The sequence below is a fragment of the Mobula hypostoma genome, chromosome 11, assembly GCF_963921235.1.
Source record: "Mobula hypostoma chromosome 11, sMobHyp1.1, whole genome shotgun sequence".
NCBI lineage: Eukaryota > Metazoa > Chordata > Chondrichthyes > Myliobatiformes > Myliobatidae > Mobula > Mobula hypostoma.
Window position 1 is genome coordinate 90,791,066 of NC_086107.1, and position 13,746 is coordinate 90,804,811.

Below are 13,746 nucleotides of genomic sequence, written 5' to 3' on the forward strand. Positions count from 1 at the left end.
TACTCCCAAAGTGTGCTTTCTTCCTCTGGACTAGCAGCCCATAAAATCCCTGTAGTCCACCAGTTCTGGCTCTTCCCCGACTTCCTCACCCCACCATTGGTGGCCTTCCCTTCAACAATCCAGTGACAGACGTCAGGAATTTCATCTCTAAAATGTTCCACTTCTCTCTTCCCCTCATATCTCCGGAAGGTATCTGACTTTCTGTTTAATTGAAGTCTAATGATTCATTTCAGCATGGTCACAGCTCTGGGCATGGACAACTTTGGAGGACACCACCAGCCTTAAGTACTGCTACAGTCCACACCACTACTGAAGCCCCTTCCCTGCTTTCGTGAACATAATTCTCCCACTGCACAGCTCTGCAAAAGTGTTGCAAAGGGATGCAAATTCAGCCAGCTCCATCATGTGCCCCAGCCTCCCCAGCATTGCGGACATCTTTGAAAGGTGATGCATGCATCATTAAGGACCCCTATCACCCAGGACATGTCTACTTCTAATTGCTACCATCAGGAGGAGGTACAAGAGCCTGAAGACACAAACTCAATGATTCAAGCACAGCTTCTTCCCCTCTGCCATCAGATTTCAAAATGGACAACGAACCAGCACACGAATACTACCTCCCTATTTAATTTATATATACATATAAAATTTACAGTTTGGTTTTCTGCATCGCACTGTACTGTCACAAAAAAAAACAAATTTCATGATGTAAGTCAATAATTTTAACAGATTCTGATTCTAATTCTGATTGTAGAAACCTGCCCCTATTGTCTCAAAAGCTTCAAAAAATTGTGTTTAGCTACAGGTTGACTGAACAGTTTTAACAATTGAAAAAGTTACTGCACATTTATATAATTTTATTGCTCCTGTTTTAGTCTGTGAAGTTCAGGAACTAGGAAATGGAACCAGAGAATGGAGGTAATGAAGATGACAAACAAGGCTTTATAAGGTTCTATAAGGGCCGGGGCTTTACAACGGCATTGGTCAGACAACATCTGTAGTATAGTGAAAAGGTTTGGACCCTTACCTAAGAAAGAATTTGCTGCCATTGGAGGGGGTCCAGAGGAAGTTCACAAGAATGATCCAGGAATGAAAGGGTTAATGTATGAGAAGTGTTTGATAGCTCTGGATCTGTACTCACTGGAATTTAGAAGAATGAGGGGTGTACTCATTGAAACCTACCAAGTATTTTAAGGCCTAGACAGAGTAGATGTTGAGAGGATGTTTCCCGTAGTGGGGGAGTCGAGGACCGAATAGAAAACCATCTCTTCAGAACAGAGATGAGGAGGAATTTCTTTAGCCAGAGGGTGGTGAATCTGTGGAATTCATTCCCACAGATGGTTATGGAGACCGAGTCTTTGGGTAACAGTAAAGTGGGAAATTGATAGTTTATTGATTAGTAAAGGTGTCAAAGGTTACGGGGTGTAGGCAGGAGAATGGAATGGAGAGGAAAAATAAACCAGTCATGATTGAACGGTAGCGTAATCTCGAAGGGCAAATGGCTTAATTCTGCTCCTATGTCCTCATGGTCTTTAGGTCACGGAATCATAGGAATTTGCAACACAGGAGTCCACTCAATCCATTGACTTTATATCTGCCAAAATAGGTCTTTAGTTTAATCCCACTTTCCAGCTCTCTGTCCGTAGCCCTGCAGCTTACAGTTCCACAGGGTACTTTATAACTGTGGGGGGAGGCTCCAACATCCCCTCAGCACTGAGTTCCAAACCCTCATCTCTCACGGTGTGAAATCCTTCTACCAATTAATTTAAATCCATGCCGTTTAAGCACTGACTGTCTGACTGAGGTCCTTCTGACTGCCTAAGCTTTTAATGATTTTGTACAATTTAGTTGAATCTCCATTGTAACAAGGGATTCTTTTTTTTAAATTTAGAGCCACAGCTCTGCAACAGGCCTGTCCAGCCCAATGAACTCAAGCTGCCCAATTACATCCCTGTGACCAATTAACCTCCTAACCTGCGCGTCTCTGGAATGTGGGAGGAAATTGGACTGCCTAAGGGACACTCGTATGATCACAGGGAGAACGTGCAAACTCCTTTCCGACAGTGAATTGAACCCTCGACGCTGGGGCTGTAATAACATTACAGTAGCCACTGTGCTACCACGCCATCCTATACTCCTAGCTAACTTGGTCTCTCCTCATAATCATAACTCTCCAGCCCTGGAGACAGTTTTATTGATCTGCCCAGGACCCTCCCTGTCCGACGCAGCACAGAGGGGTGTCTGCTGTTCTCATTCCTTTATGAAGGATTCACTGAAACGGTCTGCTGGAGGAAATCAGCGAGTCGGGCAGTATCTCAGGGGGAGCAGATTCCAACACCTGCAGTCTCTCGAATCCCATTCCCTCCCTTTCTCCCTTCAACAATAATATTAATGGTAAGACTCCTGGCAGGGTGGAGGAACAGCAAGATCTTGGGGTCCGTGTCCATAGGACACTCAAAGCTGCTGCATAGGTCGACAGAGTTGTTAAGAAGGAGTATGGTGTGTTGGCTTTCATCAACTATGGGATTAAGTTCAAGAGCAGTGAGGTAATGTTACAGTTATATAAGACCTTAGTTAAACTGCACTTAGAGTACTCTGTTCAGTTCTGGTCACCTCACTACAGGAAGGATGTGCGTACTATAGAGAGAGTGCAGAGGAGATTTACAAGGATGTTGCCTTATGAGAATAGGTTCAGTGAACTTGGCCTTGGAGTGACGGAGGATGAGAGGTGACCTGACAGAGGTGTATAAGGTGATGAGAAGCATTGATCTGGTGGGTAGCCAGAGATTTTTTCCCCAGGGCTGAAATGGCTAACATGAGGGGGCATAGTTTTAAGGTGCTTGGAAGTAGGTATAGAGGGGATGTTAGAGGTAAGTTTTTTTTTTACACAGAGAGTGGTGGGTGTGTGGAATGCACTGCCAGCAAGGGTGCTAGAGGCGGATAAAATAGGGTCTTTTAAGAGACTCTTAGATAGGTACATAGAGCTTAGAAAAATAGAGGTCTATGCCGTAGGGAAATTCTAGGCAGCTTCTAGAGTAGGTTACACGGTCGACACAACATTGTGGGCCGAAGGGCCTGTAATGTGCCCTAGATTTTCTATGTTTCTAACATCCCTTGTTGGAATATTTAGCCCTTTAAATCAGCTCTGACTTTTGATTCCACTGGCAACAACCCTCTATATGGGACAAGGCCCATGTCGCCCTTCATATATTTTCAAGGCTGAGAGTTTGGTTGTGGTTATGGAGACTAGGCAGCTAAATGGAACTGAGAACAAGGATTGGAACACCACAGCATTAGCAGGTGATGGGACATACGCAATCCCAACAAAAGCCTTGTTGGTCACCCTACCCACTCCCTATCTGACCACCTTTTTACTTGTGCACTGATGAAACCATTGCATATTAAGATACAGTGACTGGTGGCTAATTGTATGTACTAATAATTCAGGGATCTAGACTAATGATGGGGTGTGGGAGGAGACAGGACATCAAATATTAGCAAGTAGAACATGGGAAATAGGATGAGCCCAGGGGTACTTTCACCTACTCTATTGTTCATTAAGACCTGGGTTGACCTAATCATTGTATTGCCTGCCTGGTTCTCACAACCTTCAGTCTCCAGTGGTCCAAAAGTCTATCTCAGAATTAAGTATGCATTACGTTTACAACTGACTAAAGTTGAGATTACCAAAAATTCATAAGACCCTGACAGAAGAAGTTCCTCTTCATCTCAATCTGCAATAGACGTCCCTTCACCCAAAAAATATTCCCTCTAGTTCCAGATACAGGGAGACCATCTATTTGGTGTCTGCCTTGTCAAACCCCTCAAACCTTCTATATTTCAGAAAGATAAACTGTTTTTCTGATCTCCTGTAACTATACTCTGCATAATGATATGACAACGCCTTCATTCCAGAATGGATTGAACTGCCTCCAAGGTAGATATACCTTTTCTTGAATGTGTCCAGAATTGTGCAGATCCTTACTGAAATAATTAACAGTTGTAAAAAGATTTCCCTACTTTTGAATTAATTACAGTAAAGACCAAAAGAGGGTGGCACAATACCACAGCAGGTACAGCTGGTGCCTTACAGATTCAGTACTGTCTATGTGGAGTTTGCACATTCAGCCTGCGACTGCTGGGGTTTCCCTTGTACACATCTCAAAGATGGACTGGTAGGCTAATTGACAACTGCGAATTATCCTGATGTGGATATGTGCTAGAATCTGGTGTTGTTAATGAGAATGAGGAAAGAATAGATTACAAGGAATACCAATGGCAAATGGGATTGCTTTGTGGGCTGACACAAGCATGACGGGCAAAAGTTGTCTCTTTCTGTGTCAATAGCAAGATTGGAAAAATTTCGATATGATCTCCTAATACCGACTTCAATGTGAAGGTACACGGATCTGAACACTAATTCTCCTTCGTCTTCCACTGTTTAAATAAAATTCTACTGTGAAAACTTACTCAAGCTTGTTAATAAGCAAGAACATCAGCAGCCTCAGTGACAGTGACCATGTCTTGCACACTGGCTATCCACCCTGCTGCTGTGGTCTTTCATTGACTCTACTATGGTTACTAGATTTATTGAGGATGCCCGCAAGAAAATGAATCTCAGTGTTGTATATGGTGACATATATGTACTTTGATAATAATTATACTTTAAACTTGGGGTGGGAGTAATAATCTAGCCTCATTCAACAGTGGCAGGTAGAAATAAATTGCTTACTTAAGACATAGGAAAGGGATTTATGGGAAAGTAAGGACTTAAATGAACACAACTATCATAAACATAAGAGATTCGGTAGATGCTGAGAATCTATATACAAAATTCTGGAGGCACTCTGCAGGTCTGATAGAGGGATGGTCAAAAGATTGGGTGGGGGAAGACCCTATATCAGGACTGAGAGGGTAGAGGGAGGATAGCTGGTAGAAAGAGGTGAGAGAGATGGGGGAAGACATTAGGAGGTAGGTGACAAGACAAACCAGAGATGCGGGGGTGGTGTTGGTGGGCAGATGGAGCCAGGTGAGCAAGGGGAGTTTAGCAACAGAGGCTGGTGAGTGATGGGGGAATCAAATTTAGATGTTAGTTGGCAGAGCATGGGGTAGGATGGGGGGTGCTGCTAGGAAATAAAGACTGGCTAGCACATCAGGAAAATCTCCACATCCCTGATAGAGGTAGGACTATGGGATCCTTTATGCTCAGCTGAGAGAGAAGTGTATTATCTCATTCAGTAGGCGGTACACCCCCAGTGCTAGCCAAAGGCAGAGGACAGGATGCAACCTCTGAACTCCGGCTGATACATTTGCATTCTAATGCACAGTAACTTGTAACAAGACAGGCAATGCAAGCTGCTCCCACAAAAACATCTGGCTGCATGTGGCTTTTGGGGAATTGCTAACATCACAATGGTGTACAGGGGCCGAACCATCTCAAACAGAGCCAACACCAAAGAGTCTCACATTCCACTGATGCCAGCTAGAGGGTAGAACTCTTGCTATTAACAACCCTGCCAAGTCCTCCTTTATTCCAGATAAATAAATATCAGCAAATACCCATGCATTTTGTTTGCTTTAAAAAATTGTAATAAATAAAATTGTGAGGAACAACTGTTTCAGATTTCCATACAGATTGTTATCCCAGCCTGAGTCTTCCTACCTTGAGAAATATTGACACCAACAGCTCCCCTTCCTAAATCGAGACACAGTCCGAATGTTCTTCTCTGAACTTTTACAAGTTTGTTCCGTCTTTCCTTAAGCACGGGTTATCTGGCTGCAGATTAGTGGACAAGGCAATCCCACCCCCACCCACCATCTCCACCCTCCCCCAATCCCAGTGCAGTGCTGGAGGTAAATGAACAACTCCAAGTTAAGTATAGTTTAAGTTAGATGCACTTGTCTCCTGGTAAGCGACTTTAAACCAAGTCAGACTTGAGTGACCAAGGACTTGCTGTTCGGTGAGCTGGTGGATTCATGGTGTCCACTGTCAGTAGGGCAGAAACCATCCAACATGTCATTTTGTAGGGGTCTGCAGAAGTTGTCCATAAGGTCTTCTTCCAGCTCTGTACTTTTTCCAGTCAACGACTGGGCTTTTGAGCTCGAAGGCAGGTAAGGGCAGGTCGTCACATGTGAGTATTGGGTCTGATCCTCACTTTCAATCTCCCTGTGGTAAAAGTAGCTGAAATTGGAGACAATCACAGGGACGGGTAACGAGATGGTGAGCACACCAGCAATGGCACAGAGGGATCCCACAATCTTACCTCCAAGAGTCATGGGAGACATGTCACCGTATCCCACCGTGGTCATTGTGACAACAGCCCACCAGAAAGCTTCAGGGATACTTGTGAAGTTTGTATCCTCATCCTCGGACTCAGCAAAGTAGACAGCGCTGGAGAACAGAATTACCCCAATGAAGAGGAAGAAAATCAAAAGGCCCAATTCCCTCATACTTGCTTTCAGAGTTTGCCCCAGGATCTGCAAACCCTTGGAGTGCCTGGAGAGCTTAAAGATTCTGAAGACCCTGACCAGACGAATAACCCTGAGGATGGCGAGGGACATGGCGGGTTGTGCCACCCCTCGCTGCCTGGCAAATTCAGTGCCCAGGGCCACAAAGTAGGGAATGATGGCCACAAAGTCGATGACGTTCATGATGTTCTTGAAGAAGCTGGGCTTGCTGGGGCAGACAATGAACCTCAGGAAGAGCTCAAAGGAGAACCAACAGATGCACATGGTCTCCACCACGAAGAAGGGGTCCTGGAAGGGGCTATTCAGAAACTCTGAGTGGGAGCTGTTCCCCCGCAGGGAGTGCACAGGCAAAGTAGGATCCTGCTCATCCCTGAATTCAGGTAAGGTCTCTAAGCAGAAGACCACAATGGAGATGAGAATCACCAGCACGGAGATGATCGCCACCACTTTGGCCGGGGAGGAGCTCTCGGGGTACTCGAAGAGCAGCCACAGCTGCCTCTGAAACTCGTTGCTGGGCATCGGCCGTTCCTCCTCCTTGATGAAGCCTTCATCCTCACGAAACCTGGTGACCGCCTCATCTCCCAGATCGTAGAACCTTAGCTCTTCCATGAAGACCTCCAGCGACACGCTGCTGGGCCTTTTCAACCTTCCCCCGGACTGGTAATAGTAGAGGATGGCGTCGAAACTCGGGCGATTCCTGTCGAAGAAATACTCGTTCCTGAGCGGGTCGAAGTAGCGGATTCTCCTCTGGGGGTCGCCCAGCAGGGTGTCGGGGAACTGGCGCAGTGTCTTGATTTGGGTCTCAAAGCGCAAGCCCGACACATTAATGACTACCCTCTCACAACACTCGTGGTGGTTGTCCAGCTCGTACTCCTTGTCGTAGTTGCAGAGAGGCTTCTCCATGGTGTCCGAGGGAGTGGAGGACTCCGGGGTAACTCTCCGTCCTGCCGCGATCAGAACTGAGGCAGGAGCCGGCCCGCCATGGTGTCAGTCGAAGGTGCAGTCCGCACTAACCAGTACTTTCTACATATTCCGCGCAGACACACACACACAGGGGCTCGGGGTTGCCAAACCTACTTGGTTTTTTTTGTAATATTAAACAGTATCGCTTCGCGGCCAGCCCCTCCCTCGGGATCAAGTTCAAGTCTTTAGCCAACTCGGCACAGAAATAACCCCGGCAGAAGCCACATCTTTAACACTATCGATACTCGATCGCACCGCCGGCACGAAGCCGGCGGCTGCAGGTAACACAACATCCCCTTCCCCTTGTAGCGCCTGGTGGCCTCGGAGAAACTCCCCACTTCCATCCCATCCCCTCCCTCCGCTGCATCTCACCCACCCCCACCACAACCATCCCCGGGACTTTTAAGGTATTTTCATGTGGAAATCGTTATTCTGCGCTTAAAGTTCCGCCTGTTTTTCTCTCGGATTCCACCTCCTGTTCAGTGACCTCTCTGCTATGTGGCGACCTACGTTTGGATCTGGTTTCTTCCTTGCTGTTTATTTCAGTCCCGTCCACCTCTGCGTGCAATCTCCTTCTCATCAGTGCGGTTGCTATTTCTCCTAACGCCGCCATCCCCAAGGCGCGACACGGGAGTGCAGGGGGCAGATCACACCTCACCTGGCCGGGCTCCCTCACCTTCGGCTCACTGGAGAACACGGTTTTGTGTGTGACGCGCCGCGCCTGCCGACCGATTCGCCCCCGTCGCCGCCCCTCTCGCCATCTGCACATGCCAGACCCATGAGGAAATACCGTCCACCTGCCCCGATGATATCATTCAAACGCGCAGAATTCTTACCGGTTGACGGAGTGGGAGAAGGTGGGGGAATTAGAGGTCATAGATTAAGGGTGAAAAGTGACATATTAAGGAAACCTGAGGTGGGGGGAGTTTCTTCACTCAGAGTCTGGTGCGATTGTGGAACCAACTGCCAGTGGAAATGAAGGATGGGGGTTCAATTTCAACAATGATGGAGGGACTATGGTCCGTGTGGGTCAACGGGACTAGACTGTAAGGCACCGACTAGATGGGCCAAAGGGCCTGTTTCTGTGACTCTGAGGGCCGGGGAGAGAATTAGGAGATGCGCTGAGCACTCCTCGGACTGGAATGTCTACAACAGGGGTAACTGCCTCAAAATAAGGGGTCTCCACCCAGGTCAGAGATGAGTGCAGAGGAATTCTCTGCCTCGGAGGCCGTGGAGACAGATTTGGATCCAGAGGGAATCAGGGCATGTGGGGTTAGTGCTGAATCGTCATTCTGAGGTAAAGGGTCACTTACAGCCTCTCTGAGTGGCAGAGCAGCTATGAGGTCACCTATGAGAGACTTGGTAGGTCAAATATGATGGCAGACTATAGTATTAATGGTAAGACTCTTGGCAGTGTGGAGGATCAGAGGGATCTTGGGGTCCGAGTCCATAGGACACTCAAAGCACCTGCGCAGGTTGACTCTGTGGTTAAGAAGGCATACAGTGCATTGGCCTTCATCAACTGTGGGACTGAGGTTAAGAGCCGAGAGGTAATGTTACAGCTACTGTATATAGGACCCTGGACAGACCCCACTTGGAGTACTGTGCTCAATTCTGGTCACCTCACTACAGGAAGGTTGTGGAAACCAAAGAAAAGGTGCAGAGGAGATTTACAAGGATGTTGCCTGGATTGGGGAGCATGCCTTACGAGAATAGGTTGAGTGAACTCGGCCTTTTTTCCTTGGAGCGATGGAGGATGAGAGGTGACCTGATAGAGGTGTATAAGATGAAGAGAGGCATTGATTCTGTCAGAGGCTTTTTCCCAGGGCTGAACTGGCTAGCACGAGAGGGCACAGTTTGAAGGTGCTTGGAAGCAGGTACAGAGGAGATGTCAGGGGTAAGTTTTTTTTATGCAGAGAGTGATGAATGTGTGGAATGGGCTGCCGGTGACGGTGGTGGAGGCAGATATGATAGGGTCTTTTAAGAGACTCCCGGACAGATACATGGAGCTCAGAAAAATAGAGGGCTACGGGTAACCCTAGGTAATTTCTAAGGTTCAGCACAGCTTTGTGGGCTGAAGGGCCTGTATTGTGCTGTAGGGTTTCTGTGTTCTATGTTCTATTACCTGTAGCTTCACCGAGTGGCAAAGCAGGTATGAGGTTCCAAATGTGGCTCTGCTTCTATCTCTCTACCATCCTGTGGCAAGTGTAGATGGCATAAGGCACAGGAATTTCAGCGCCACCCTGCCCTCATTCTCAAACACTCCTCCTTGGTCCTCCCTCGGCCTCAGAGCACCCATCAGCAGGGTGGCAGTGTCTCTCCACTACCCTCTTGCAAGCAAAATCTTCCAAAAACCTGCTTGATTGCATGGTGCAGGAATAGGCCATTCAGCCCAAATGGATACTGCTAGGGTTACCATGCCACGTAAATCTCTTCAGATGCAGATTTATTATTTATTACCTGTACATTGAAATATACAGTAAAATGCACCGTTTGAATTAACAACCAACACAACCTAAGGGTGTGCTGGGGCAGCCCGCGAGTGTCACCACACATTCCGATGCTACCAGAGCAAGCCCACAACATTAGAGCAACAGAGAACACAATGAGCAATGAAACGATAACAGCAAAACATGCCCCTTCCCCCCCCCACCCAAATACCCTAAACACAAACAGTCCTTCAGCCCCAGGTCAGGCTATCTCCAGCCTCCACTGGACTCATGGACTGGCAGACAGTGTTTTTTCCCTGGCTTCCCCTTAAACGTACTCAGTTCCAGCATGTCAGACCATGGTCTCCTCTTGTGCCACAATGATGCCGCCCTCAGGGTGGAGGAGCAACACCTTACATGCCATCTGGGTAGCCTCCAACCTGATGGCATGAACATCGATTTCTCTCTCCCAGGGATTTCTCCCTCTTCTCTCCTTTTTCTGACTCCCCTCTTACCTCTTCTCTTCTGCTCTCCAGTCCATCACCTCCCTCTTGTTTCTCCCCTCCTTCCCTTTCTCTCAAGGTCCTCTCGTATCACATTCCTTCTTCAGCCCTTTACCTCTTTCACCTAATCGCCCCCCGCCCACCGTAGCTTCTTACTTCAACTGCACTTACTCACCTTTTTCCTCATCTGGTCTCACCTATCCCCTGCCAGTCTATACTTCTTCCCCTCCCTCAAATTCTTATTTTGGCTTTTGCCCCTTCTCTTCCAGTCCAAAGTTTCCAATCCAGAATGTTGACTGTTTATTCCCCTCCATAGATGCTGCCTGACCTGATGAACTCCCCCAGCATTTTGAGGGTATTGCCTCATTCACTGCAGTCTCACTCGGTCTTGCCTCACTCAATCCTGCCTCGCATCACTCCGTGCTGATTCACTCACTGCTGCCTCAGCTGACCAGCGATTGGAAAGGCGGTTGAAGAGTTGAGAAACGGGGGTGACTGGAGCAGATATAACATAAAGAAGGGCAGAGATTCACCTGGTGAAATGCACTCAGTGTTCCCCTGCAACACACACACACTGCCGGAGGAACTCAGCAGGTCAGGCAGAAATGAGTAAACAGTTGATGTTTTGGATTAAGAGCCTTCCTCAGGACTGGAAAGAAAGGGGGAAGATGCCAGCGTAAAAAGGTAGGGGAGGGGAAGGAGGATAGCTTGAAGGTGATAGGAGAAACCAGGAAGGTGGGAATGGTAAAGGGCAGGGAAGAAAGGAATCTGGTAGGAGAGGAGAGTGGACCATAGGAGAAAGGGAAGGAGGAGGGATATCAGGGAGAGGTAAGAGATAAAAGGCCAGAGTGGGGAATACAAAAAGAGAGGAGGGAGGGAATTTTTTTACTGAAAGAAGAGATCAATATTCATGCCATCCGGCTGGAGGCTACCCAGATGGCATATAAGGTGTTGCTCCTCCCCCCTGAGGGTGGCATCGTTGTGGCACAAGAGGAGGCCATGGACCAACATATCGGAACGGGAATGGGAAATGGAATTAAAATGTTTGGCCACCGGAAAGTTCCCCTTCAGGCAGATGGAGTGGAGGTGCTTGACAAAGCGGTCCCCCAATTAACGACAGGTCTCACCAATGTAGAGGGGGCTGCACTGGAAGCACTGGACACAATAGATGACCCCAGCAGGTTCGCAGGTGAAGTGTTGCCTCACCTGGAAGAACGGCTCGGGGCCCTGAATGGAGGTGAGGGAGGAGGAGAATGGGCAGGTGCATCACTTTGGGCAGTTGCAGGGATAAGGGCCGGGAGGGAAATTAATGGGGAGGGACGAATGGACAAGGGAATCATGGAGGGAGCAATCCCTGTGAAAATCAGAGAGCCGGGGGAGGTAAAGATGTGCTTGGTGGTAGGTTTCCTTTGGAGATGGTGGAAGTTGCGTAGAATGACATGTTGGATGCGTAGGCTCATGAGGTGGAAGAAGAGGGACTCTATCATTGTTAAGGTGGCGGGAAGATGGGGTGAATGCGGATGTCCAGGAAATGAAGGAGATGTGCGTGAGGGAAGCATCAATGGTGGAGGAAGGGAAACCCCATTCTATGAAGAAGGAGGACATCTCTGATGTCCCAGAAAGGAAAGCCTAATCCTGGGAACACATGCTGCAGATAGCAGTGTTAACAACTGTCATCCAGTAGCATTCAATTCTACCATGATGGAAAGGCTTGAGAGGTTAGCATTGCCTAGAGTCAAATCCTGTATCAGTAAGGACCTGGGCCCACTGCAATTTGCCTATTGGCACAATAAGTCAACAGCGGACGCGATCTCAATTGTTCTCTATGCAGCCTTAGATACCTGAGCAATACAAAGATCTATAGCAGGATGCTGTTCACTGACTGTAGATCAGCATTTAACACATCATTCCTACAGTCATGATCAAAAAACTACAGAACCTGGACCTCTGTAACTCCCTCTGCAACTGGATCCTTGACTTCCTAACCAGAAGACAATAATCTGTGCAGATTGGTAATAATATCTCCTCCTCGCTGACAATCAACACTGGCACACCTCAGGGATGTGTGCTCAATCCACTGTTCTACTCTCACTACACCCATGGCTGTGTGGCTAGGCATAGCTCAAATGCCACCTACAAATTTACAACCATTGTTGGCAGAATTTCAGGTGGTGACGAGGAGGCGTACAGGAGCGAGATCGATCAGCTGGTTGAGTGGCGTCGCAGAAACAACCTCGCACTCAAACGTCAGTAAGACCAAAGAGCTGATTGTGGACTACAGAGGGGTAAGACAAGGGAACACCTACCAATCTTCATAGAGGGATCATAAGTGGAGAGAGAGTGAGCAATTTCAAATTCCTGGGTGTCAAGATCTCTGAGGAACTAACCTGGTCCCAAAATATCGATGCAGCTACAAGGAAGGCAAGACAGGAGTTTGAGTTTCATTAGGAGTTTGAGGAGATTTGGTTTGTCACCTAAAACACTTGAAAACTTCTACAGATGTACCAGGGAGAGCATTCTGACAGGCTGTATCACTGTCTGGTATGGTTGGGGGCTACTGCATCAAAATGCTACAGATAGTTGTAAAATTAGTCAGGTCCATCTTGGGTACTAGTCTCTAGTATCCAAGACATCTTCAAGGAGCGGTGCCTTAGAAAGACGATGTCCATTATTAAGGACCCCCATCACCCAGGACATACCCTCTTCTCATTGTTACCATCGGGAAGGAGGTACAGAAGCCTGAAGGCACACACGCAGTGATTCAGGAAAAGCTTCCCCTCTGCCATCCGATTCCCAAATGGACATTGAACCCATGAAAACTAACTCACCTTTTTTATCTGTTTTTGAACTATTTTTAATTTAAGTATTTAATATACATATATATACTTACTGTAATTGATTTCCCCCCTATATTTATCATGTGTGTGGCATGTGGTCAAGTAGTTAGGGCGTTGGGCTCACGATCTGAAGGTCGTGGGTTCGAGTCTCAGCCAAGGCAGCGTGTTGTGTCTTTGAGCAAGACACTTAACCACACACTGAAAATGGGTACCTGCAAATGCTGGGGGTTAACCTTGAGATAGACTGGTGTCCTATCCCGGGGGGGGGGGGGGAGTCTCGTACTCTCAGTTGCTTCACGCCACAGAAACTGGCGTAAGCACCAGCCTGATTGGCCACAAGCCTCGGGACAGACTTTAATTTTAATATTTATTATGTATTGCATTGTGCTGCCAAATTAACCAATTTCATGATGTATGCCGGTGATATTAAATCTGATTATGATTCTGAGTAGATTAGATTAGATTCAACTTTATTGTCATTGTGCTGAGTACAGATACAAAGCCAATGAAATGCAGTTAGCATCTGACCAGAAATGCAAAGAATAG

General features: G+C 47.3%; 2 protein-coding genes across 2 annotated transcripts in view; both read right to left on the bottom strand.

The window, feature by feature from the left end:
* Positions 1-13,746, bottom strand: part of LOC134353936 (uncharacterized) — a 431,517-nt gene that overhangs the window by 97,736 nt on the left and 320,035 nt on the right. The gene's annotated exons all lie outside the window — the stretch shown is intronic.
* Positions 5,809-7,717, bottom strand: LOC134353933 (potassium voltage-gated channel subfamily A member 2-like). The gene has a single exon (XM_063062491.1). It carries the CDS (start codon positions 7,369-7,371, stop codon positions 5,929-5,931), a length of 1,443 nt encoding a protein of 480 aa, XP_062918561.1. The 5' UTR covers positions 7,372-7,717; the 3' UTR covers positions 5,809-5,928.

Excerpts from the sequence above, each read along its gene's own strand:
- LOC134353933 (XM_063062491.1), bottom strand. The coding sequence starts at position 7,371 with ATGGAGAAGCCTCTCTGCAACTACGACAAGGAGTACGAGCTGGACAAC.